The sequence below is a fragment of the Crocuta crocuta genome, unplaced genomic scaffold (genome assembly GCF_008692635.1).
Source record: "Crocuta crocuta isolate KB4526 unplaced genomic scaffold, BGI_CrCroc_1.0 scaffold279, whole genome shotgun sequence".
Lineage (NCBI taxonomy): Eukaryota > Metazoa > Chordata > Mammalia > Carnivora > Hyaenidae > Crocuta > Crocuta crocuta.
This window is the reverse complement of record NW_027551570.1, coordinates 5,835,173-5,859,518: the sequence shown is the minus strand read 5'-3', so window position 1 is coordinate 5,859,518 and position 24,346 is coordinate 5,835,173. Positions and strand designations below refer to the sequence as shown.

Here is a 24,346-nt window from a genome sequence, read left to right as displayed (position 1 = left end):
AAAAAGAAAAAAACAAAAAAGGGGGAAAAAAAAAAAAAAAAAAAAAAAAAAAAAAAGAATGATTGAGGAAGGAAGATCTCACAGATGCAGAAAAAAGGGAGTTGTAGTATGGAGGTGGAAAATTATCTTGAGTTACAAAGAGAAAATCTTTGTCTTCTGAAGCAAGAAGGAAAGGTTGATATGGGTAAGGGAAGTGGAAGTGAAAGTATAAAGTTATAAAGAAGTGAGTGTGAATGTTTAGCAGTTGAAAGTAATGGGTAATGAGGTCTAGGCTGGATAATAATAAAAATATATAAGTGAAGGCAGTTTCAGTACAAGAAACAAATTGTGGGATGTGCTTATTGGAGTATGTGGTTAGAGCCAAGTGGAGAGGATCACTGGTGTGGAAGTTGGTACAATGTGAAGTATAATATTCAAAATGTCACCTACAAAGAAATGAAATCATGTAGATAACTGATATTAACTCTGACCCAGATGTAGAACTGGGCAGTGAGATTGGCAGACAATAGCAACAAAAAAACCAGAAGAGTCACCTAGCCAGATGGCATGTGCTTCAAAAGAAGGAAGATTTTTTATAGACAGGTGGACTGGTAACATTTAATAGCTCTAGTGGACAACAAGAAGAATGCTGACTCTGCTCTCCTCCCTCCTACACACACATGACACACACACACCCCAAGATATACTGGCTATAAGCAAAGGAACAATACTTGAGCAGAACTCTGGAGAAGCATGTACCTACGAAAATACAGTTTCAGTTAGGACAGGAAATGGAATGGGCTTCCTGGAAAGAGTGTAGACTCAAGAGTTATATAGGAGATGTTAAGGTCTAAATCAGTATTTAAATGACTGTTTTTAGATTTGAGTCTTCATGGCTTGTGAGTCAAGCCCCGCATAAGGCACTGTGCTGATAGCTCAGAGCCTGGAGCCTGCTTCAGATTCTGTCTCCTTCTCTCTCTTTCCCTCCCCCACTGGTTCATTCTCTCTCTCTCTCTCTCTCTCTCTCTCAAAAATAAATGTTTAAAAAAATTAGATTTGAGTCTTAAAAAAGAAATAATTATTTCCTTCAAAAAGTATGCAAGCAAAAAAATTCACAAAACGAATATAACAATTTAGGTAGTTTTCCAGAATACACTCAATATGCCAAAACTAACAGAGAAAGGGGAGGAAAACATCCTGTTGTCAAGTATGCAGTGCTGTATTTAAGCTTGTATTTTTAAAAGTTAGATTATTTTCTTCATAATTTTGATTACCTCAAGAAGTAGTTCAAAATTAAGCAAAAGTATTCATCAGACTGAAGGCCAGATTCAAGCTGTGTGACTTTTAAATACCCTATTTGATCTGTCTCTTATTAGTATAATTTTTGGCTGGGAGGTACGTTAGTTAACAGAATCTCTGGCATAGGACTTACGTCCTACCAGGCCCAGGATAAGCACATTCTCTGAAATATAATTTTACATTATTATTTACATAATTATCTCTCAGCAACTGCATCAAAGACAACTTATGTCCAATACTACAAATTAGCAGAGTGTACCATTATTAAACAGGCTGAATTTCTGCCTTCCTTTAAAAAAAACTGAGGAAAGGTCATTTGCAATTCATTCTGGTTTCTACAGTGTGATGACACTGGGATAAATAATATCTCTTTAAAAACTGGAGAAAATTTTCAATTTAAGAACAAGTTGCTATAGTTACCCAATGTTTACCTTCATAAGCAATAATTTATGTGAGAGGTCCAAGGGATTCCCACAAAGTGTAGTAAAATCAGTAACTGAAATGTATGCTAGTTATTTCACACACAAACTGGGACCACACACGCCACTTCCCTTTCAAAGTAGCTATCATTTGGGAAATACTAAAGAAAATGATTCACATCTTTCTAAACTGTAGAAGGGTGGAGACAAAAATACTAAAACTTGTAACTATTTTAAAGTCCAAGTGATGACTCAGAACACTTTTCATATTCTTCAGCTCCCTTTATTAAAGAGTGCTACCTAAAATTTTACAAAATAGTTTCTATTGTTAAAAGAAGGAAAGGGTGTTTCTAATGTGTATGAGGCACGGAGTTTTTTGCATAGATTTTCATACCCTTAATAAACCTGTAAAAGCCATGCTTAAAACTTAATGTTACTTCAGAGTAAAATAACATCAATTCCTTTATATGTAGTCAATTTTGAACTTCTTAAATGGAAAGAAAGGGCCCCTCTTAGAACTGGTAATTAGCTCACTCTTGACTAATTGGGTAATTAAATCTGTATCAGTTATTGCAGTACAAAAATGCTTTTGTCTGTTCTGTTCACAATCTGAACATTCAGTAGTTGGGAATACCCATGAAGTTTTTGACCTGAATATAATTCTGATGTGATCTTAAAATTATGAGACTCATTATTACATTTTTATTTTAATGTTGATTTATTTTATTTTTGGAGGGAGGGAGGGAGGGCGGAAAGAGAGAGAGAGAGAAAGAAAGAGAGAGAGAGAGAGAGGCACACCCAAGAAGGCTCTGCACTGCCAGCACAGAGCCTGATGTGGGGCTTGAACTCACAAACCCTGAGATCACGACCTGAGCTGAAGTCGGACAGACCCTGAATCAACCGAGTCACCCCAGTGCCCCTCATCATTATATCTTAATGGGCCTTCCACAAAGTGTCTACTTTTCTGTATAGCAGACTTTCAATAAAGAGACTTACTATAAACAACAAGAAGTGAAATTATGGTGGCTCTAAGGTAACTGACTGACATATAGGGTCTGGCTGAGTCCTCTCTGTCAGACTCAGTATGGACCTTAGGAGAATTCCCTTCATAGTCACAGATACCTGTCATACTTCAAGGCCATCGTATCAGACACATATTGTTGCCCAGCAGAAAGGGAAGTTTCTTGCTGTGTCTCCATTTTAGGTATAAGGAAGACTTTCCTAGAAGCAACCTAACCTGACTTTTCCTTTCATGTGACCAGTCTTGGTTCTTATGTTCCTTCCTAAACAAATCACTACTAGCTTTACATTATTAAGGACTTTTCCAAGTCATGTAGGAGAGGAGTAAGCACCCAAACAAAACTGAGGGCCTGCAAAGCAGGAAGTGGCTGGTGAGTGGATAACCAACAGTATGCTATGTATTATACTGGCATTTTATTTCAATAGTTTACTTTTCTAGGGGTGCCTGGATGGCTCCCCTTGCTTTCTTGATTTTGGCTTGGGTCATGATCTCATGGTTCATGAGATCAGGCCCCACACTGGATTCTCTCCCTCCCCCTCTCTCTCAAAATAGATAAATAAACTTTAAGAAAACAGTTTACTTTTCTCATTTTTATTAATGAATCACAACACACTAGGGCTAGATAATACTGAGGGCTCTAGAGATTTATTTTTATGTTTATTTTTGAAGGAGAAAGACAGAGCATGAGCTGGAGAGGGGTAGAGAGAGAAGGAGATACAGAATACAAAGCAGGCTCCAGGCTCGAACTCACAAACAGCGAGATCATGACCCAAGCCGAAGTCAGAGGCCCAACCGACTGAGCCACCCAGGTGCTCTGGGTAGAGGTTTATTTTTTTTTAAAAGGGAAAAAAAAACAGTCCTCAGTAATTTATCTTAAAACAGACTAAAGGCAATCATTTTATAAATGCCATTAACAAAAGAGTATACTTTGGTATATGAAACAGTAAAATTGCACTTTAGTTTTGACCCATTAAAATGAAATTTTTATCTCAAAAGTTTCTCATTAATCTCATTTTCCTCCTCTAGGAAAAGTAAGGCAAATTCCTAGACACAGGTCAAGCTACATCTAAAGTAATGAGACTAGAACACATTTAAAGCCAGGATGATGGTGAATCTAAAAACCATAAGTGTCAATGAAGCTGAAGGTATTTTTTCGGAAAAGGAGTCAGGGAGAATATGATATGAATTGCTATCACTGTGAAGAGATACCAAATTGCATAGATCTAGAGATAAGAACTAGATCAATGAATAATAACAAGCAGCAAGATAAGATTTGGTTCAATATAAGATAGTACTTTTATCTAGCATTATTTATGTGAAGATGGAACAAGGCTGGCTGGTCATATGAGGCTGGGATGAACATCCCAGGTAATGTGAATACCTATGATAATTCTAGACATTTTATTTGTACTCAGTTGTAACATGTCTGTCAAGTAGTTTCTACTTCCAATTTCACAGATAAAAGTCTGAGGTGGAAAAGTTAAACACTGGAAATGACATGGTTAACAAGTGGAGAATAATGGACTCTAACCCAGGACCATCTGTCTCCAAAGCGTAGCTCTTCCAACAAATACACATCTAAGAGAAGTTAAATTAGCAGTTGTTAAGGAAGCAAACAGGTTCTGAGTTGGTGAGAACCAAAAAGCATCTGATTTCAAAATTAAAAAAAAAGTCCCTGATTTCAAAATTAAGATGCCAGAAATGAAAAGTATTACTTCCTTCCATTTGTATCAGTAGTTCCTAGTTTAAGAATACTCTCACATCTATTCCCACATTACTTCCTCACAGCCATGCTTTGAGGTCAGCAAACTAGGAAGGCACTATTTCTTGGCATTCCACCTCAGAGAGAAAGCAAACAGCAAGGATGAGTTCCTTCAACTTTCTTCTGGTTTACTTTCAAAGATATCTGTATCTTCAATTTTCCTCTCTGATCTTTCATTCCCTCATGGTCATTTATTAAACACTTCTTACATGCCAGATACCATACCTTAATGACTGCAGTCACTGGGAAGGAGCTTATACTCACAGAAGAAAAAATTTATTCAAAAATATTTCCATGGTTTCTAAACCTTAACAATCCTGATTCCTTTATCACTTTGATTTATCCCGTATTGCTGTCTCTACCCCAGTATATATCATACAATAGAACTGAATGATATTTAGTAACAAAGTTTTAAAGAACTTCTAAAAACATGGGACAAACAATGCTCATAAAAGTATTAGCTGGAACACAACAATTACACAAATATAATTCTACTTATGTTAAATAATGATCAGCAGAATTTTTTTTTTTAGTAACAACAGATTAGTTAACTCAGTGGCAGGATTGTAGGTACTTTGTTCTTTCCTCCTGCGTGCACATAATTATTTTTTTTCTGAGTAACACTGCCCTTCAGTCATGATTCTTATTTGCTACATTCAATCACTACTTTAGAGTGATTTAGAGTAAGAAAAATAAGTTCTACAAGGGTTAAATGACAAAAGTTCACATACCAATAAGTAATAGAAATTAGGACCAAAATTTGAACAGTGCCTAAGTGAAGACTGGCTGTTAAGAAACAAACTTGTCAAGTCAAAGCCATTTAGCAGCTCCATACCCATAGCTCCAGGGACTAGAGCCGCTAGTACTGAATGCAGAGCAAAGTTAGAGACTTGAAACTTGCTGGGCTTTAACTGCTTCTCAATTCATACCTCAAGAGCTATCAAATAGCTAGTGAAGAGCAGAATACAAAGGGTAATTTAAGATGCTTGTTTCCATAACTTTGTTTTCATATAAATAATCCTTTAAAGAACAGAAAAGGGAACAGTAACAGACTGAATTGGAGAAAGAAGGACTAAGAGAAAGGTGTTTAGAGACACTGATATTCTAGACTCTACGTACTTTGCTCTTTAAAACGTAAGTGAATGCTTTATTACATAAGATTATTATTTCCTTGAACTGGGATCTCTACAACCTTGTTACAATCCCAAGTAAACTCTACAATCCTACATCAACTCAAATTGCTCAAGCAGGGTAACTATCAAAAAGTCACCTGGCTCCTAACAAAAGAGAATTTCAATGTATTATTTGTGAAATAAAAAACTTCAATGGATGGCTACTAGATAGAAAAAATGATCATCAAAAACAATTTTAAAAACCCAAGCTATCTGCATATATTTTTTAACATTACAAATCAAGAAATGGTGTTTTATTTAGGTGCCATTTAAATCACAGTATCATCTAAAAAAATCAAAACATCTAAAATGTTTCTAAGGAAGTGTACTGAAGACTGGATTAGAAAATGTGGTCAAGCATAGATCTTAACCATTTCATACATAAGAACTTCTCTTTTTTTAAAAATAATTGTAGTATATATACACATATATATCACAAATAATGGTTATATTGAGCTAGTTTTTCTATGTGAAGAACTACATCACTATCAAAATTTAATTTTATTGTTCTTTATGATGCATTTTAAAATATTATGTAAATTTACAGTCTACAGAAACCAATGCAAAAGCACCATCTAGTGGTAAAAGATAAAAATTACAATTTACACAATTATATAGCAAAAGTAGTTGAATTTGTGACTCTGCATGATCTCTAACACACATTATAGGAAAGAAAAAATGAATGAGCAATATGATAATGATGATATTTGCTATTTATTGCTATTTTTCTAATCAAATTTTATCCTTACTATATTGACATTTTTTTCTTTTTCTGTCTTGCCTACCCATTACTCAAATCCTTGACTGATTTAGGATAGGAATACTTCAAGACTCATCCAAAGCTTTTATTGAGCCAATAGTTAGAAAATGATCTATAAAGAACAGAAATAAGGTGTGTGAGGGGGGTGAGTTTCTAATTGGATTCAGCAAAAGCCATCCAGGTAACAACAAATAAGAGGCATTCTGTGTGTGTGTGTGTGTTGTTTTTTTTAAGTGATAATTTAGTAGATAATTCTGAAAGACCAAGTAAAGAGTCACAACTGGTTAGTTCTCTCAAGAGAATGTGAATATTTAATGTCATAAAAATTATTTCAATTTGAAGAACACAAACTAATTGTTTTCCCAATACTCTGTTCCATTCCTACCAGAATACAGATGGACAAAATTTTTCAGCTATCAACAAAATAGTGTTCTAATCACCTTCTCTTTTTTAGAAAAAAAAAACTAAGAATAAATTATAACAAAAACCCAGTATGGGTGATTTGTTTTGTCATAAAACAATTTTGCATTGAGTCTACTTAATATCAAATGGTATTAGCATTTAGGATCAAAAATATTTAACAGAAAGTACAGCAAGTCGAAACTTGATAATAGTAAAGAATCCACTTACTGGGCCATAGGTTTTTCTTCTCTACACAACTTTTCAATATTTTTGAGTTTCAAATAAGAGGACTAACAAACAATGCCAATGATATCAAACCAGTTTATACTGTCTTCACAAGCACCTCAAGTCTAACACCCCTAGGATTTATGAGATTTTTTAACTACTTGCACTAAAAACATGGGAGTCACTCACATAACTGAGGTTCTCCAGTGATTAATGAATGGCTGATGTTTACAGAGTGCACCACAAACATATAACATGTAGGAGAATGAGCTATGAGCAAAATGATGCATACAACTTGACAAGAGAAGAATGAAGACATCTAGTAACTTACTAGTTTAAAAAAAGAAACTACAGTACCATTATTTTCAGCTATTTCATATTCTCTTCTCCAAACTACAACACAGAGATCTTAAATTAGATTTTTATGCCCCTCCACTGAAAATCTATTCAAATTAAGTTGTTATAAATAAGTTTTCCAGGAATATAGGGACCACCACACTTTTAAACAAAATGTCCACAACAAAGGATTCTGGCTGACACTAAGTATTCACATATAGTTATGCAGAAAAGCTATGCTTAATTTATGATGAGGCATAAATACCAACAAACAAATTAAGAGAGCTACCTATATTATTGCAGAGAGACTACTGGAAAATAACCTACCATAATAGGAATTCCCATACTATTTTCCTCTGGTGGAAGCAGTAGTTGTATTGCTTCAATTCCAATCTCAGGCCTGTGGCAGAAAACAGATATCAAAAGCAAGAATATGCTGACCCTAAAAATGAAGGGCTATGTTATAAAAGTAACTAGCACCTTAACAAAACATTGAATTATTAGATCATATTCAAAATCTTACTAATTCAGAAGTTTTACCCTTCTGTCAAGAAAGGAAATTATTAATCTGTCCAATAAGGCAGAGTTTTTGTAAAGGTTTTATGTATAAACCAGTAAGAAGAGACTCAAAAAGTGAAGTTTGAGTCAAAATTGCCTACAAGAAGACATTTTCCTTATTCAATTAAAAAAACCCAAAACTACTCAAATATATTCACTATAATAAATGAATATATAATAAATGCTTCCATGGGAATATCTTAATCTAAGAAACTGTCTATGAAGAATAAAATAATCAGTCTATATAATTTCTGAACATTTAAAAACATGTTCATTTTAGAAATGCATAAGTTTAAGAAATCACAATAGTATCTCCCAAAGATAAATGTACTTTTTAAAAAACTGTAATAATATACTGCTTAATATCTTGCTTCTACCGATCTCTCTCCATTTAACAATGTGGACCTTTATTCCTCTATTACACTTTTAATTACTATGTAACATTAAATTAAAAAGTAATACCTTACTGTATTTAACCAATTTCATAAGACTGAACATTTGAGTTGCTTCTGTTTCTTTACACTCTTATATAACAATTTTTCCAAAACAACCTAATAGTTATTTTTAGTGAAATGGTTTATAAAATTGGGCCTAAAATATTCAGGAGCCATCATTCTCATATACTATAACCTAGAAAGAACAAAGGTCAGAATTAAATTCCCTTTATAAAAATATATGGTCAAACATACTTATTAGGTCTGAGTTATCAGTTTTCATCATCCTTCTCATAGTGATTTCTGCTTTGCCTTTTTAGACAGAAACCATTCTATTCACTCTGGCTAGAAGAAGGTTAGTTACAGTTTTGGGGGGGGGGTTTTGTTTTTTTTTTATGTTTATATTTGAGAGAGAGAGAGAGAGAGAGCACGCACACGAGTGTGAGTGGGGCAAGGGGCAGAGAGATTGAGACAGAATCTGAAGCAGGCTCCAGGATCTAAGCAGTCAGCACAGAGCCCAATGCGGGGCTCTAACCCACAAATGGTGAGATAATGACCTGAGCTGAAGTCAAATGCTTAACCACCCAGGAGTCCCTAGCTACAGTTCTGAACATATTAAAATTTGTTTTCTCTTCCCTTGTCAAAACTCTTTCTGAACAAATTAACACTGTTAAAACAATATTAAAGGGGCATTACCTTTAGCATGTCTTCTAGTGTTAATGGCATAGTAATATTATTAGTTTGCCATTTGGTGGCAGTAAATACAAAGGAAAGTAAATTTCCTGAGTCCTTCTATCGTATTATTACCAATGCAAAGGTAGTTTTCTCTAAGTCATGTATTTTAAATAAGAGCTTCAAATGAAAAAACAGTGCTTTATAGGTTTTAATAGTTATATTTTAATCCAGTTAAGAGTCAAGCTCAAAACAATAACTTGAGCAAATTCCTGATTACCTAATTGAAATAATCTTGTTACTATAGATTTACCAATACAGTTTAACTGCTGCAAAACCTATGCAACTCTAAAAACTTTTACTTCTAACTAAAATCAACATATTTCATGTAAAAATTATATTTTCTAACTCTAATCAATACTAATTCAATAATCATTTGTTAATAACTACTTATGTGCTAAGTGCAAGGAATTTAACAGTGAACAAAAGTAGTTTTTGACTTTATGAAGTTTACACAGTCTCTCATCTATTGTTTTTTCCAGACTTGAATACAGAATAGTAAAAGACCAGCTTAAGAGCCTAAGTATTATACAAATATATATAACATAAAAATATAATAGTTTCCCTCCATATATAATTTACAATAAAAAAATTACACCAAAAATTGGAGTAGGGAACTACAATAGTTTTACATTATGATTTCATTAATGCATCTCTTTTTTATTTGTTTTTTTAATGCCTCTTTTTTAAAATATTAAGTTATTTCAAAAGGAAATCTACAAGATATCAAGTAACTGAAATAACTGTCACATCATACTGAACAAGTATGTATTTTTTCACATAAAATTATCACACATAAAATTATGTCAAGCTTCTCAGTAATTTACAGAAATCACTGCCAAAGTGTCTTATCTTATAGTCCAAGACAATGAGACGCATGAACCAAAGATCATAAGTAGATTCAAACTGAGATTAAATTTGCAAATATAATGACAGATCGACCAAAGATTTAAACACATTTGAATATTGTAATAACACCGTTTTCCACAGAGAAAGTATCTCTTTCAACGGCAGGGGTTGTATATCAGTTTTATCAGTATATTCAGCTCTGGGCTTTGCTTATAAACATACAGCAGTGATGAACAATTTCTCATGCACTATCATTTCTCACACTGATAATTAGACCTGTCAGCAGAAGAGAATTTTCATTTTCTTTTCTTGTTTTACTGTGGGTTCCAACTAGACATAAAATTTTACAGGTTACATATTAAAAATGGTAATTTCATATGGTCTAATCTAATACCAATTATTTACAACATAAGTTCTTTTGAGGGGAGGCACCATTTCTTATTCCGCCCCAAAATGCTCATCTTCTATAAAAAGACAAGTAAAAAGTAAACAACAAAGCAGTGGAGTTAAGTGCTTTGACAGAAGTTCGTGAGTTGGGGGGCATGGACATACATACATATGGTGCACTAGTCCATGAATGGTACCAGGAAAACTGGAAGCCATCTGGGAAAGAAATTAATAGCATTCTTTTGCTACGTGATCATTATACTTAAATGTATGTGTTAAAAGAGCTATAAAAGTACTAGGAAATGGACTAATATCTCCTTGAGGGGAAGAAAAAAGATAGGGATGCCTGCTCTCATCAATCCTATTCAATATCATATTGGAAGCCATAGCCACAGCAATAAGGCTAAAAGAAGAAATAAAAGGCATATAATTTAGAAAGAAAGAAAACTACCTGTATTAGCACACATGATTATCTATGTGGGAAATGCCATGGAATCTCTGAAAAAGTTTCTGTATCTAGTAAGTTCAGCAAGTCATGGAATGCAATTATATTTGTACATACTATCAATGAACTGGAAATCAAAATTTTAAAAGCAGTAGCATTTATAAAAGCACCCCCAAAAACTGATAAACTAAGGTTATAAATTTTTAAAACTATATGCAGAATCTGTATGCTAAAAACTATAAAATACTGAAGGAAATCAAAGACCTAAATAAATGAAGATACCACGTTCATGGATTGAAAGACTCTATATTGTTAAAATGTCAATTTTCCCACACATTTAATCTACACCTTCAATGTAATCCCAATCAAAGTATACTAGTGGTATTTGTAAAAATGAATAAACTGATTTAAAAATTTATATGGAAAGGCAAATTTTACATAGAAGAGCCAAAACAATATTAAAAGAGAAGAATAAAGTCTGAGGATTCACACTACTAGAAAGCCACAGTAATCAAGACAATGTGTTATGAAAGACAGACATATAGATTTGGTGAAATGGAATAAGGGTCCAGAAGCAGATGCACACATACAAGGTCAAGTGATTTTTGACAAAGACACAAAAGACACAAAAGACACTTAACAGAGCAAAAATAATCTTCCCAGAAAGTGGTCTGGAAGGAACAACCAGAAAAGACAGTGGCAAGAAAAAAACAAAACAACAAAAAACTTACACCTCTAGTTAATGTCAAACACGGTATTTAAATAAAACTGACCTAAACATTCAATCTAAAATTATAAGATTTCTAGAAGAAAACAGGGCGAAGTCTTTGTGACCCTGGAATAGGCAAAGATGTCTTGCAGATAATATCAAAAGTGCAATCCACAGATAAACATAGTGACTTATTAAAATCATTAAAATAAAGAATTTCTGCTCTTTGAAAGAGATCACATTAAAAGAATGAAAATACAGGCTGCAGACTGAGAACATACTTGCAAATCGGATATCTGACAAAGGATTTATGGCCAAAATAAATAACTCGCATAACTCATTAAAAGAAAAGCCCAATTTTTAAAATGGGCAAAGATGTAAACAGTTTAGCACTTCACAAAAGATGATATATAGACATTAAACACTAGGAGAATTCAAATTAAAGCACCATGAGATACTATTACACACCTAGTAGAATGGTTAAAAAAAAAACCTGACTTGGGGCACCTGCATGGCTCAGTCAGTTAAGCATCTGACTTACAACCCCAGGGTTGTAGGACTGAGCCCCACTCAAGATTCTCTCTCTCTCTCTCTCTCTCTCCCCCTCCCTCTCTCTCTCCTCCCCTCTCCCCCTCTCCCTCTCTCCTCCCCTCTCCCGTCTTCCCTTCTCCCCCGCTTGCATTCTCTCAAAACAAAACAAAACAAAACAAAACACAAAAAAACCCAAAACCTGACAATACTGAATGCTGGACAAGAGGCAGAGCAATTATAATTCTCATCCACTAGTGGTGGGAATGCAAAATGGTACAGCCATTTTGGAAAATGACTTGGCAGTTTCTTAAAGTTATACATATAATTAACGCATAATTCAATAATTCCATTCCTGGGTATGAAACCAAAAACATAAAAATTTATGCTCACAAAAATCCTGTATATGAACACTTACGTTGGCTTTATTCATAACTTCCAAAACCTAGAAATAACCCAAATATTCCTCAACTAGAGAGTGGGTAAATAAGCTGTGGTAAATCCATGTAATAGAAAACAACCTAGTCATAGAAAAAGAAGCAATCAATGACTGAACATACCAATAACATGGATAAATCTTACATGCATTAAGCTAAATGAAAGGCTACATAATTAATGATTCAGTTTTTTACAACATTCTGAAAAAGGTAAAACCTCTNAGGGCACTTGTGGGGATGAGCACTGGGTGTTATGTGGAAACTAATTTGACAATAAACTATTGGGGAAAAAAAAAAAAAGGTAAAACCTCAAAGACAGAGAAAGTTGTTGCCAAGAGCTGGGTTCCTCAGGAAGCGACGAATACAAAAGGTCACAAGTGAAGTTTTAGGGATGATGGAAGTGTTTTATATCTCAACTGCAGTAGTCATTAGATGCATTGGTAAAATTTCACAAAACTGTACATTAAAAAAAGTAAATTTTACTACAGCTAAATTACATCTTAATAAAAAACAGAAAGTATAAAAGAAAAAGGCACACAATAGTTTCATTAAAATAATCTAATAGGGATGACCCTAAAATTTAGAAAGCCATAATACATTCATAGATTTAACCATTTAAAAACATTAAACAGGAAAAATCATTCCACTAAAAACTAGGTAAAGAATAGAAACAATTCATAGAAAAGGAAACACAAATGTGCTAACATATAAAGATGTTCAACTTCATAAGAGAAATTCATATTAAAGTTACATGTATAAACCACAAACAACTCTAAAACTGGCCAAAGATCAAGAAGTCTGAAACTATCCGGATTCTAGACAGAAATAATGTTTTAATATAATCTCTGTGGGAGAACAATTTGTCAACATACAATCAAACTGTGAAAGCATATTCTACTGATATGTCCTAGAAATGTATTACCACACTTTTAAGTGGAAAATAAAAAAAGAAAGTTACATTAGAGTCTATACAGTTGAGAAAAAGACATATATATTTGCTTTTATTTACATGTAGAAACATAAAGGATACAGACGAAAACACAGTTACTCATTTGGAGTGGGTTGGACAAGTTTTATTTGTGGGGCTCAAAGTGTGAAAGACTTCTCAAGTATAGCTTTCCTTGGTTTTGATTATTAAATCATGTGAAAGTGGGAAAAGAAAGGGGGAGGGGAAAGAGGGATTTATCTCACAGTCGATGTATCTGCGCAAGAAAGTAATACATGTTAATTAAAAAAAAAAAAACAACCTTGTCTGACCTTTATCCTGAGTACCTGAGAGCTTCTAAAACCAAGTAATCTCCTGAGTGATACAAGTGTCTTTGTTATTCACGGTGAGCCCCTAGACCATATCTGGGTTTATGCTAATGAGGTAACTCATGATAGGCCCCTAGATTGTTCCACATTGGGCTGGCCATGCTAGAATGAACAATCATGTGATAAGAGGGTTTGGGCTGTGAGCTATGTCATAATAACTTGACCAGCTGACTGTGTGGAACAGGACTAAAGACTGAGTTTAATCACATAATGAATCATTCAACCTATCATACCTATAAATTGAATCCTCCATAAAAAAACTTGACACTGAAGCTCAGTTGAACATCAGCTACTAAGAGGGTGACCTGTCCGGTGGACACAGAGACTTTTTGACTTTGGGACCCTCTCAGACCTCTTCTTATGCATCTCTTCCTTTTGCTCTAAGAGCAAAACTGTAATTATAAGTATAGCACTCTCCTGAGTTCTGGGAATCATTCTAGCAAATTACTGAACATGAGGAAGTGGTGGGAAACTCCAAATTTACAGCCAGTTGGTCAGAAGTCATGGAACTGTACACGGTGTCTTAAGTGTCCTGTGGAGAACCATAACCTATGAAATCTGCACAACTGCACTGTAGTAGGTGGGTATTCACTGCAACATTGTTTTGCATTAGCAAAAGATGAGAAACAACCTAGATGTCAACAGGGAACAGGACATAAGACAATAAAATACTAAGCATCCAGAGTAATGTAAAAACTCCTTAAGTATTGATGGGAATGATCAAGATACTGGAAGTAGAGAGAACAATTAAGATGCACAAAAGTGGGTCCGGTATACTATCTGTTGTTTAAAAGGTGGGGAGTAAGAGAAATACTTGCATATATAGTCATAAAATCTACAGGAATAAAAAAGAAAATAATACTGATCTATCATAAGGAAATACAGCTATATAGTAAGGGAAGTTAAGGGAGGAAGAAACAAACTCTAAACAGACATGGAACAGATAAAGAAATTGTTTCAGTATTCAGAATCCTTCCAACAAGGAAAAGCCCAGGACTAGAAGGCTTCACTGATGAAGCTTACCAAACCTTTAAAGGAAAATTAACGTGGATCCTTCTCAATACAGAAAGGGAGGGAACACATGCATACTTTCTTCAACACGCAGTGCTCAAACAACTGGATAGCCACATTTTTTGAGGCCAACATTACTAGAACACCAAAGCTAGAAAAAGACATCACAAGGAAAAAAAACTACAGACCAGTATTACTTATGAATACAGATGCAAAATCCTCAACAAAATATTAGCAAACCAAATCCAGCAGCATATTAAAAGGGCTCTAAACCATGACCAAGTGGGATTTATTCCAAGAATGCAAGCATGGTAAATAGTAAAAAGAAAATAAATACACTATAATATAATATACCAAATTAATAGATGAAGGGGAAAAGCCACACAGTAATCTCAACTGGCCCAGAGAAAAAGTATTTGATAAAATCCAACATGCCTTCATGATAAAAGCACTCATAAACTAGAAGGGGGCTTCCCTGATATGATAACGGGTGCTATTGAAAAACCCACAATTAACATCGTAGTTAATATTCAAAGACTCAATGTTTTCTTCTTACATCAGAAACAAGACAAGGACACCCATTTTTGCCACTTATAGTCAATACTGTGCTGGAAATCCTAGCCAGCTTAACTGAGCAAGAAAAAGTTAACATCCAGATTGAAAAGGAAAAAGTAGGGGCGCCTGGGTGGCTCAGCCAGTTAAGCCTCTGACTTCAGCTCAGGTCATGGTCTCACAGTTCGTGAGTTTGAGCCCTGTTCCGGGAGAGCTCAAAACCCACATCAGGTAAGCACAGGCCCTGCTTCTCTCTCTCCCCTCATTGGATTCTGTCTCCTCTCTTTGCCCCTCCCTCACTTGTGCCCACCCGTTCTCACTCTCTCTCAAAAAAAAAAAAAAAAAAAAATCTATTAAAAAAGGAAGAAGTAAAACTATCTCTTACTTGCCAATGATATGATCTTAGATACAGAAAACCCTAAAGAATCTCCAAAAAAAAAAACCTCTGTCAAAACTGATGAACAAATTCAGCAAAGTTACAGAATATAAGATCAACTTACAAAATCAGATTTTTCTATGCACTAGCAATAAACAATCCAAAATTAAAAACATTATTCCACTGGGGTGCCTGGGTGGCTCAGTCGGTTAAGCATCTGACTTTGGCTCAGGTCATGATCTCATGGCTCATGAGTTTGAGCCCCACCCACTTTGGGCTCTGTGCTGACAGCTAGGAGCCTAGAACCTGTTTCGGATTCTGTGTCTCCCTCTCTCTGCCTCTCCCTCACTCACACTCTTGTCTTTGTCTCTCAAAAATTAATAACCATTAAAAAAAATTTTTAAACACATTATTCCATCAACAATAGCATTTAAAAAAAAACCCACAAAATACTCTGGAATAAATTTAACCAAGGAGGTGCAAGACTTGTACACAGAACACTATAAAACAATGTGGGAAGAGGGGCGCGTGGGTGGCTCAGCCAGTTAAGCATCTGACTCTTAGTTTTGGCTCTGGTCAAGGTCTCATGATTTCATGAGTTCAAGCCCTGCACTGGTCTCTGTGCTTACAGCATGGAGGCTGCTTGTGATTCTCTCTCCCTCTCTCTCTGCCCCCCGTACTCACACTGTATCTCCCTCAAAATAAATAAACCTAAAAGGTTCATGGATTAGAAGACTTAATATTGTTAAAATGGAAATATTCCCCAAAGTGATCTACAGATTCAATGCCATTACTATCAAAATACAACAGCCTATATTTTTACAGAAATGGAAAAACTGATCATAAAATTCATATGGAAATACAAGGGACTCAGAATAGTTCTAACATTCTTGGAAAACAAGAACTCACACTTGATGATTTCAAATCTACTACAAAGCTACAGTAATCAAAACACTGTGGTACATAGATCAACATAATGTAACTGAGAGGATGAAAATAAACCCTTACTTCTAATGGTCAATTAGTTTGGATAACGGTGCTAAGACTATTGAATGGGAGAGATCAGTTTCTTCAAAAATCAGTGCTGAGACAACTGGATATCCACATGCAAAAGAATGAAACTGGAGCCTCACCTCGTAACATTTAAAAAAGATCAAAGACCTAAATGTAAAAGCTAACACTGTAAAACTCTTATAAGAAATTTTAGAGTAAATCTTCACCACCTCAGACCTGGCAAGGGTTTCTTAGATATCACACCAAATTGACAAATAGAACTTTACCAAAATTAAAACTTCTGTGCATCAAAGGACACTATTTTAAAAAGTGGAAAGATGCCCTGAAAGAATGAAAAACTATTTGCAAATTATGTATCTGAAAGAGTCTAGTATCCAGTATATTCACACAACTCAATAGCAAAAAGACTAAACAATGATTTAATGAGTCATATTCATATATGTAAAGCATCTAGCATAATGAATTTTGCTAAATGAAAAAAGTTTATAAATCTGCATATACCCTCTGTTTAAAATTATGGGTTATTCATTCCAACAGTTACTGAGTTGTTATTATGTGTTAGGTGCTGCCAACAAAGAAACAGCACAGCACTGTTCTAAAGGATTTATAGTTTAGTAAAGGAGACAAACACATACCCAATGTGTTTATGATAGAAGGATATACACTGACAACTAAAAAAGCATGCCTACAAAAGGGGCACAAAGAAAATGTTTATAAATAATTAATAAAACATGTGACATAACCACAGAGAAAGCACAACTATCCTAATAGAACAGAGTAAGATGAATTAAGCATATGCATGTGCGTGCATATTGTCAGGTATCACTTCTGCCAGGATGAATTCATGGTCTTTAAACAACAAGGAGTTTATCAAATAAAGGTAAAATGGTATTTGTAATAGGAGAGCAGGATGTAAAGTTAGGATACAAAACAATGGAAGTGACACACTATGGATGGAAATATAAACTGATAAAACCTCAGCAGAGGGCAGCTGACGATAGTTAGCAAAACTATGAATGTACATCCCATTAAAAAAGATCTACAAAACATATCAGTTGAGGGGAAAAGTAAACAACAATCAAGTCACCTTGCATGTTAATAGGGGGAGGAAAATAGGAACATATTTGTTTATGCTTGCTTGTGTGGAATCTGCGTCATCAATACCCTATTCTGTTGTCTCCTCTGCATCACAGGGCAGAAGTTTGTAACTACATTGGAACTTGGAAGGAAGGAGTCCCTTCCTTCGCACCCCTCCCTCACCCCCCACTGATTCAAGGATAGATTCTGCCAATAAGGAACACTCATGCAAGATTTAATGAAGAGAAAGTAAAGCTAATACTGTTTGATGTCAACTGTGAGAAAATGCATGGGCAGGCTACAGGCATAAGGTTTGAAGTAGCTGCTGCATGAGAATCATCTGCTTTTTCCAGACTCGGTATTGTACAATGTCAAATTTCCAAATTAAATCTGTAATTTCGATGGAATACTGGTTAAGCTCAAAAATTTTCCTGGGGATTTGAAATTTTTTTTAATGTTTATAGAAAAACAAAGGATAAGGAAAAGTCAATTTTAAAAAAAACTGGACCTTAGTACACCACAGACAAAAATAAAATTCTAGGTGGATCAGAAAACTAAATGAGTAAAGAAACTGCAAATTTTAAGAAAAAAATGAATACTTTTAGAACCCTGATGGGTTTCTTACATAAGAAAGGAAAAAGAGAACGTAAAATACTGGTAAGTATGATTATACTGCAATTTAAAAGTCCTGAACAAGACCCCATAAACAAAGTGAAGAGTAGAAATATACGGAGATGTTTACCTGGCAAAACCAACAAAATTCATAGTGAACACACACACACAACTACACTGTAAGAAAACAAATGGATGAGTCACACAAAACCTTCCAATTGGTCAAAACACATGAAAACATTCAATCTCACTAGGAACCCGGGAAATCCAAATTAAAATAAGATATTACTTCACAAACCAAAGTCAAACCAAAACAACTATTAGCAAGTGTGAGAGGAAAGAGGCAATATAATTGGTATAACCACTTGGGAGAAAAATAAAAATCATATAGAAGAGGTAAATATGTATATATGCTATGACCCAGTAAGTCTACTGCCCACACTGACCTCAGAGAAACTGTGATATATACACAAGGATATACACCAGAACATCTACTACAACACTTATTCTAGTAGCTCAAAACTGCAAACTACCTAACTGCAGTATTAAGGAAATAAAATGTTTAATTGTAGGAGATATAAAGTAATTATAACAAATATATCAACACAAATAAATTCTTAAAAGAATTGCAAAAGACATATATACCATTTAAAAGTTTAGAAAACACAAATTAACAGCATATATTGTTTATGAATATGTAAATACAGTATAAATGTTTTAGAAAAAAACTTTCGAGCCAATTAACCAGGGAAAAATGGGAATGGGTCTCCAGCTATAGACGTAACTATTTTATTCTTAAAGAGACACAAAAATACATAAAGTATTAATATCTGTTTATTCCTGGTGATATTTAGATTTCTATCACATTTTATATTATCCTGTGTGTCTGAAAATTTCAAATTAAAAAATATTATCTAATTCTGAAATCTAATTTAAAAATTATCAAGAAAGATCATTCTTACAGGTTAATGAAATCAGGAGCTGGTTCATTGAAAAGACCAACAAAATTGATAAACCATTACCCAGAGGCATCAAAAAAAAAAAAAAGTGAGGAGAGAGGACTCAAACAAAATCAGAAATGAAACAACTGACACCACAGAAATACAAAGATTACAAGAGATTATGAAAAATTATACGCTAACAAACCTAGAAGAAATGGATAAATTCCTAGAAACATAAAACCTCCCAAAACTGAATTGGAAATAAAGAAAATGTGAAAATTACCAGGAATGAAACTGAATCACTAATCAAAAAACTCTGAACAACCAAAAGTCTAGGACCAGATGGTTTCAAAGGTGAATTATACCAAATATTTAAAGAGTCACACTTACTCTTTTCAAAATTTTCCAAAAATAGATGAGAAAGATTCCAAACTCCTTCTATGAGGCAACCATTATCCTGTACCAAAACCAGATAAAGACAGTACCAAAGAAAGAGAACTATAGGCCAATATCTCTGATGAACACAGATGCAAATATCCTCAATAAAATATTAGCAAACTGTGTCTCACAATACCTTAAAAAAATTACTCACCACAATGAAGTAGGATTTATTCCTGATATACAAGGGTGGTTCAGTATTTGCAGATCAACGTGATACATGACATCAACAAGATAAAGAATAAAAATCATGATCATTTCAACAGATGCAGAGAAAGTATTTGACAAAGTACAACATCCATTCATGATAAAAACTCTCAACAAAGGTTAGAGGAACATACATCAACGTAATAAAGGCCATCTATGAAAAACCCACAGCTAATATAATCCTCAATGGTGAAAAACAGAGCTTTCTCCCTAAGATCAGGAACAAGACAAGGATGTCCACTCTCAGCATTTGTATTCACATAGTACTAAAAATCCTAGCCACAGGAATCAGACAACAACAACAAAAATAAAAGGCATTCAAATTGGTAAGGAAGAAGTAAAACTGTCACTATCCGCAAGTGACATGATATTATATATAGAAAACCTTAAATACCACCAAAAAACTACTGGAACCAATGAAATGAATTCAGTAAAGTTGCAAGATACAAAATCAATATACAAAAATCTGTTGCATTCTATACACTATCAATGAAGTAGCAGAAAGAGAAATTAAGAAAACAATCCCGTTTACATTTGCACCAAAATTAATAAAACCCAGAAATAATCAAGGAGGTGAAAGACCAATATTCTAAAACCTATAAAACAATGATGAAAAAAAATTAAAGCAACACAAAGGGAAAGATAGTTCATGTTCATGACCTAGAAAAACAAATACTGTTAAAATGTCCATACTACCCAAAGTAATCTACAGATTTAATGCAATCCCTTTCAAAATAACAACAGCATTTTTCACAGAATTAGCACAAATAATTCTAAAATGTGTACGGAACCACAAAAGACTGCAAATAACCAAAGAAGTCTTGAAAAAGAAGAACAAAATTAGAGGTGTCACAATTCCAGGCTTCAAGACATACCACAAAGCTGCAGTAATCAAAATACTATGTATGGTACTGGCACAAAAAAACGACGCATAGATCAATGAACAAACTAAAGAACCTAGAAATAAACCCATGATTATATGGTCAATTCATCTTCAACAAAGGAGACAACAATATATGCAATGGGAAAAAGACAGTCTCTTCAACAAATGGTGTTGGGAAAACTGGACAGCTACATGCGAGAAGAATGAAAATACACCACTTTCTAAAACTCAAAATGGATTAAAAAGCTAAAAGTGAGACTTGGAACCATAAAAATCCTTGAAGACAGCACAGGTAGTAGTTTCTCTAACACTGGTTTGTAACAACATTTTTCTAGATATGTCTTCTGAGGCAAGGGAAACTAAAGTAAAAATAAACTATTGGGACTACATCAAAATGCACAGTGAAGGAAACAATCAATAAAACTAAAAGGCAACCTACTAAATGGGAGAAGACATTTGCAAATGTCAGATCTGATAAAGGGTTGGTGTCCGAAATATATAAAGAATTTCCACAACTCAACACCAAAAAACCCCCAAATAATACAATTTAAAAATGAGCTGAAGGCATGAACAGATATCTCTCCAAAGAAAACATACAGATGGCCAACAGACACATGAAAAGATGCTCAACATCACTCATCATCAGGGAACTGAAAATCAAAACCATGAGATATCACCTCATACCTGTCAGAATAACAAAAATAAAAAACACAAGAAACAATGTGTTGGCAAGAATGTGAAGAGAAAGAAACCCTCGTGCACTGCTGATGAGAATGCAAACTAGTGCAACCACTATGGAAAACAGCATGGAGGTTCCTCAAAAAAGTAAAAACCGAACTATACTATGATCCAATGACTGCACTACAGGGTATTTAACAATAAAACACTAATTAAAAGGGATACATCTACACACCTATGTTTGTTGCAGCATTATTTACAACAACCAAACTACTATGGAAATAACCCAAGTGTCCACCAATTGATGAACGGATGTGGAATATATATGTATATATGTATATGTATGTGTGTGTGTGTGTATAAAACAATATTATTCAGCCATAAAAAGAAACTGCTGCCATTTGCAACAACATAGATGGATTTAGACAGTACAGGGCTAATAAGTGAAATAAATCAGAGAAAGACAAATACCGTATGATTTCACTCACATGTGGAATTTCAGAAACAAAGCAAACAAAGGAAAAAAACTGAAATAGGGTCAAGACTGGAAAAGGATAGACTGGTCAGAAAACTACCACATCATTCCAAGTAAGATATGACAGCAGCATGAACTAAGACCATGAATGTGGGAGGACAGAAACCTATAATACATATACACAGGAATTAGGACTAGAGAGTTCCTCACATGTTATGAAAGACTGGTATGCTTAAGAGTCATTTTCTTTAGGATCTCCCATGTTGTTGAAATGTTTATGCACATACACTAAATCACAGTTTTAAAAAAAAGCCCCCCAATATGAGCTTGATTTTTAGTCTGTCTTATAATTCAAGTTCAATTACACCACCTTCTAGTTAGGGAACTTAGGCTACCTTTCTATAAAATTATATAGTAAAAGTCAAAGCCTGAGGAGCCTCTATCCAGAAGCTCTGCATTTCTATTATTAAATCTGATTCACAGTACTATCTGTATTATTAACACAATGTACAAAAGATACATCCTTGTCAACCTGCACCAAATTTGTCACTTTCACTGTTTGTGTATCACACAAAAGCTAGCAGCTTATAAATGAAGTCTAAAACTCATCATCTCTAATCATCAACTGAAAATAATTCCACAGACATGGGCTGCAACAGTCATTAACACTGGATCCAAACAGAATTATAGGCAAAAACACTGCAAATTCGAAAAAGACATGTAAGAACACTTAAGACAATGAGTTAACCCTACTGGACAACAATGTTCTGATACATATAATTTGAATCTTGAGAGTATCCTTTCATCAAAACTAAAATTTCAGATGATTTCATCTAATATATATGTGTATGCCTTTGCCTTCCCACACATTAATGAGAATGTATACACAGATGACAACCAAAACAGACTCAACTCTAAGAAGAAGAATGCAGGCCCAGAGGTCCATCAGGTCATCACTCCCAATTCCAATCACAAAGCACTGCAGTGAGACCTTAGAACCCTGAGAAACACCGTATGAAATGTACTGCTCTCAGAAAATTAACAAAAATATGCTAAGCCCCAGCTGCCATTTATATATACAAGAATGGGGGGGGGGGGGGGGTTTNTTATTTGAATATTAAGGTAATGCAAGTTTTAGAACTGAACACTAGTTTCTTTAGTTTCTTTCAGGGTTGTCTGCTTATCAGTGTAAGAGAGACTTTATTCCGCCCCCCCCCCAAAAAAAACAAAAAAAGGAAGGAAGGAAGAAAACAATGTCCTTTCCTTACCCTCTATTCTACTTAATGCTTATTAATGCTTACCAAGGTCATCACCCTTCAGAAACTCCACACACGTCTTTTCATTCCATTTGGGAAAAAAAAACGGTTTGTTCCTATGAATTCTGAAGTAGAGAAAAATTCTACCTTTTGAGAATCATTCATTTTTAAAGGCAAAGATGTAGGTCTTACATCTTTGGCTGTCTGGCTGATATAGCACTTTGTATAGAAGTATGATGGAGATACTCTTTCTGGGTATCACTGAGCACATAATCCAGTTAGTTATTAATGTTGACTACCATCATTTTAGTGTTCTTATCTTTTTAGCCCTTTATAGAATCATTTTTCCTCTTGTTCCTGCTCCTAACCTTTGCCCTCCCTCTCTGTCATTTATTAGATTAAGTCAGATGCAACTAACTCTGATCTTTGGTTCATATACATGAACAACTGCACAGCTAGCTATTCATTCTCCAGTAGTTATATGAAATGGTCAAGTTTTAGACTTAAAACATACCTAGGATTAGCCCTGTGACTTTGGTAAAGTCACTTAATCTCTTTGAGCCTGAATCTCCTTAACTGTTAATAAGAATAATATCACACACTTTAAATTCATATAAAGTACTCACTACACTTTAAGTACCTAATAAACATAAATAAATCCCTTCCCTATCTTTTTCTTTCTTTCCTCCACCAATTCCCAGAGTAGCTGCTGTCTCTTTTATCTTTAAGAACCAATAGAGAGCAGACTTTGGAAGGTGGGGGAAAAAAATCCTTCTAGATCATATCAAGATGTCTCAGGTAGTAGCCAAGAAGAGGACATAAAAGAGGTAAGAGGAGGGGCGCCTGGGTGGCTTAGTCGGTTAAGCGTCCGACTTTCGCTTAGGTCATGATCTCGTGGTTCGTGGGTTCGAGCCCCGCGTTGGGCTCTGTGTTGACTGCCAGCTCAGAGCCTGGAGCCTCTTTCAGTCTGTGACTCCCTCTCTCTCTGACCCTCCCCTACTCACACTGTCTCTCTCTCTCTCTCTCTCTCTCCTAGAAATAAATAAAATATTAAAAAA

At 34.6% G+C, this 24,346-nt stretch overlaps 1 protein-coding gene across 2 annotated transcripts in view; it reads right to left on the bottom strand.

Moving 5' to 3' along the window:
- ANKRD28 (ankyrin repeat domain 28) overlaps positions 1-24,346 on the bottom strand; it is a 202,469-nt gene that overhangs the window by 140,438 nt on the left and 37,685 nt on the right. The window contains exon 2 of one of the 2 annotated variants that reach the window (XM_077750858.1): positions 7,703-7,775. The exons of the other annotated variant lie outside the window; for it this stretch is intronic. Within the exon in view, the coding sequence (XP_077606984.1) occupies positions 7,703-7,720 (18 nt within the window). The 5' untranslated portion in view covers positions 7,721-7,775. The remainder of the gene's footprint in view (positions 1-7,702; positions 7,776-24,346) is intronic. 2 annotated transcript variants of the gene reach the window in all.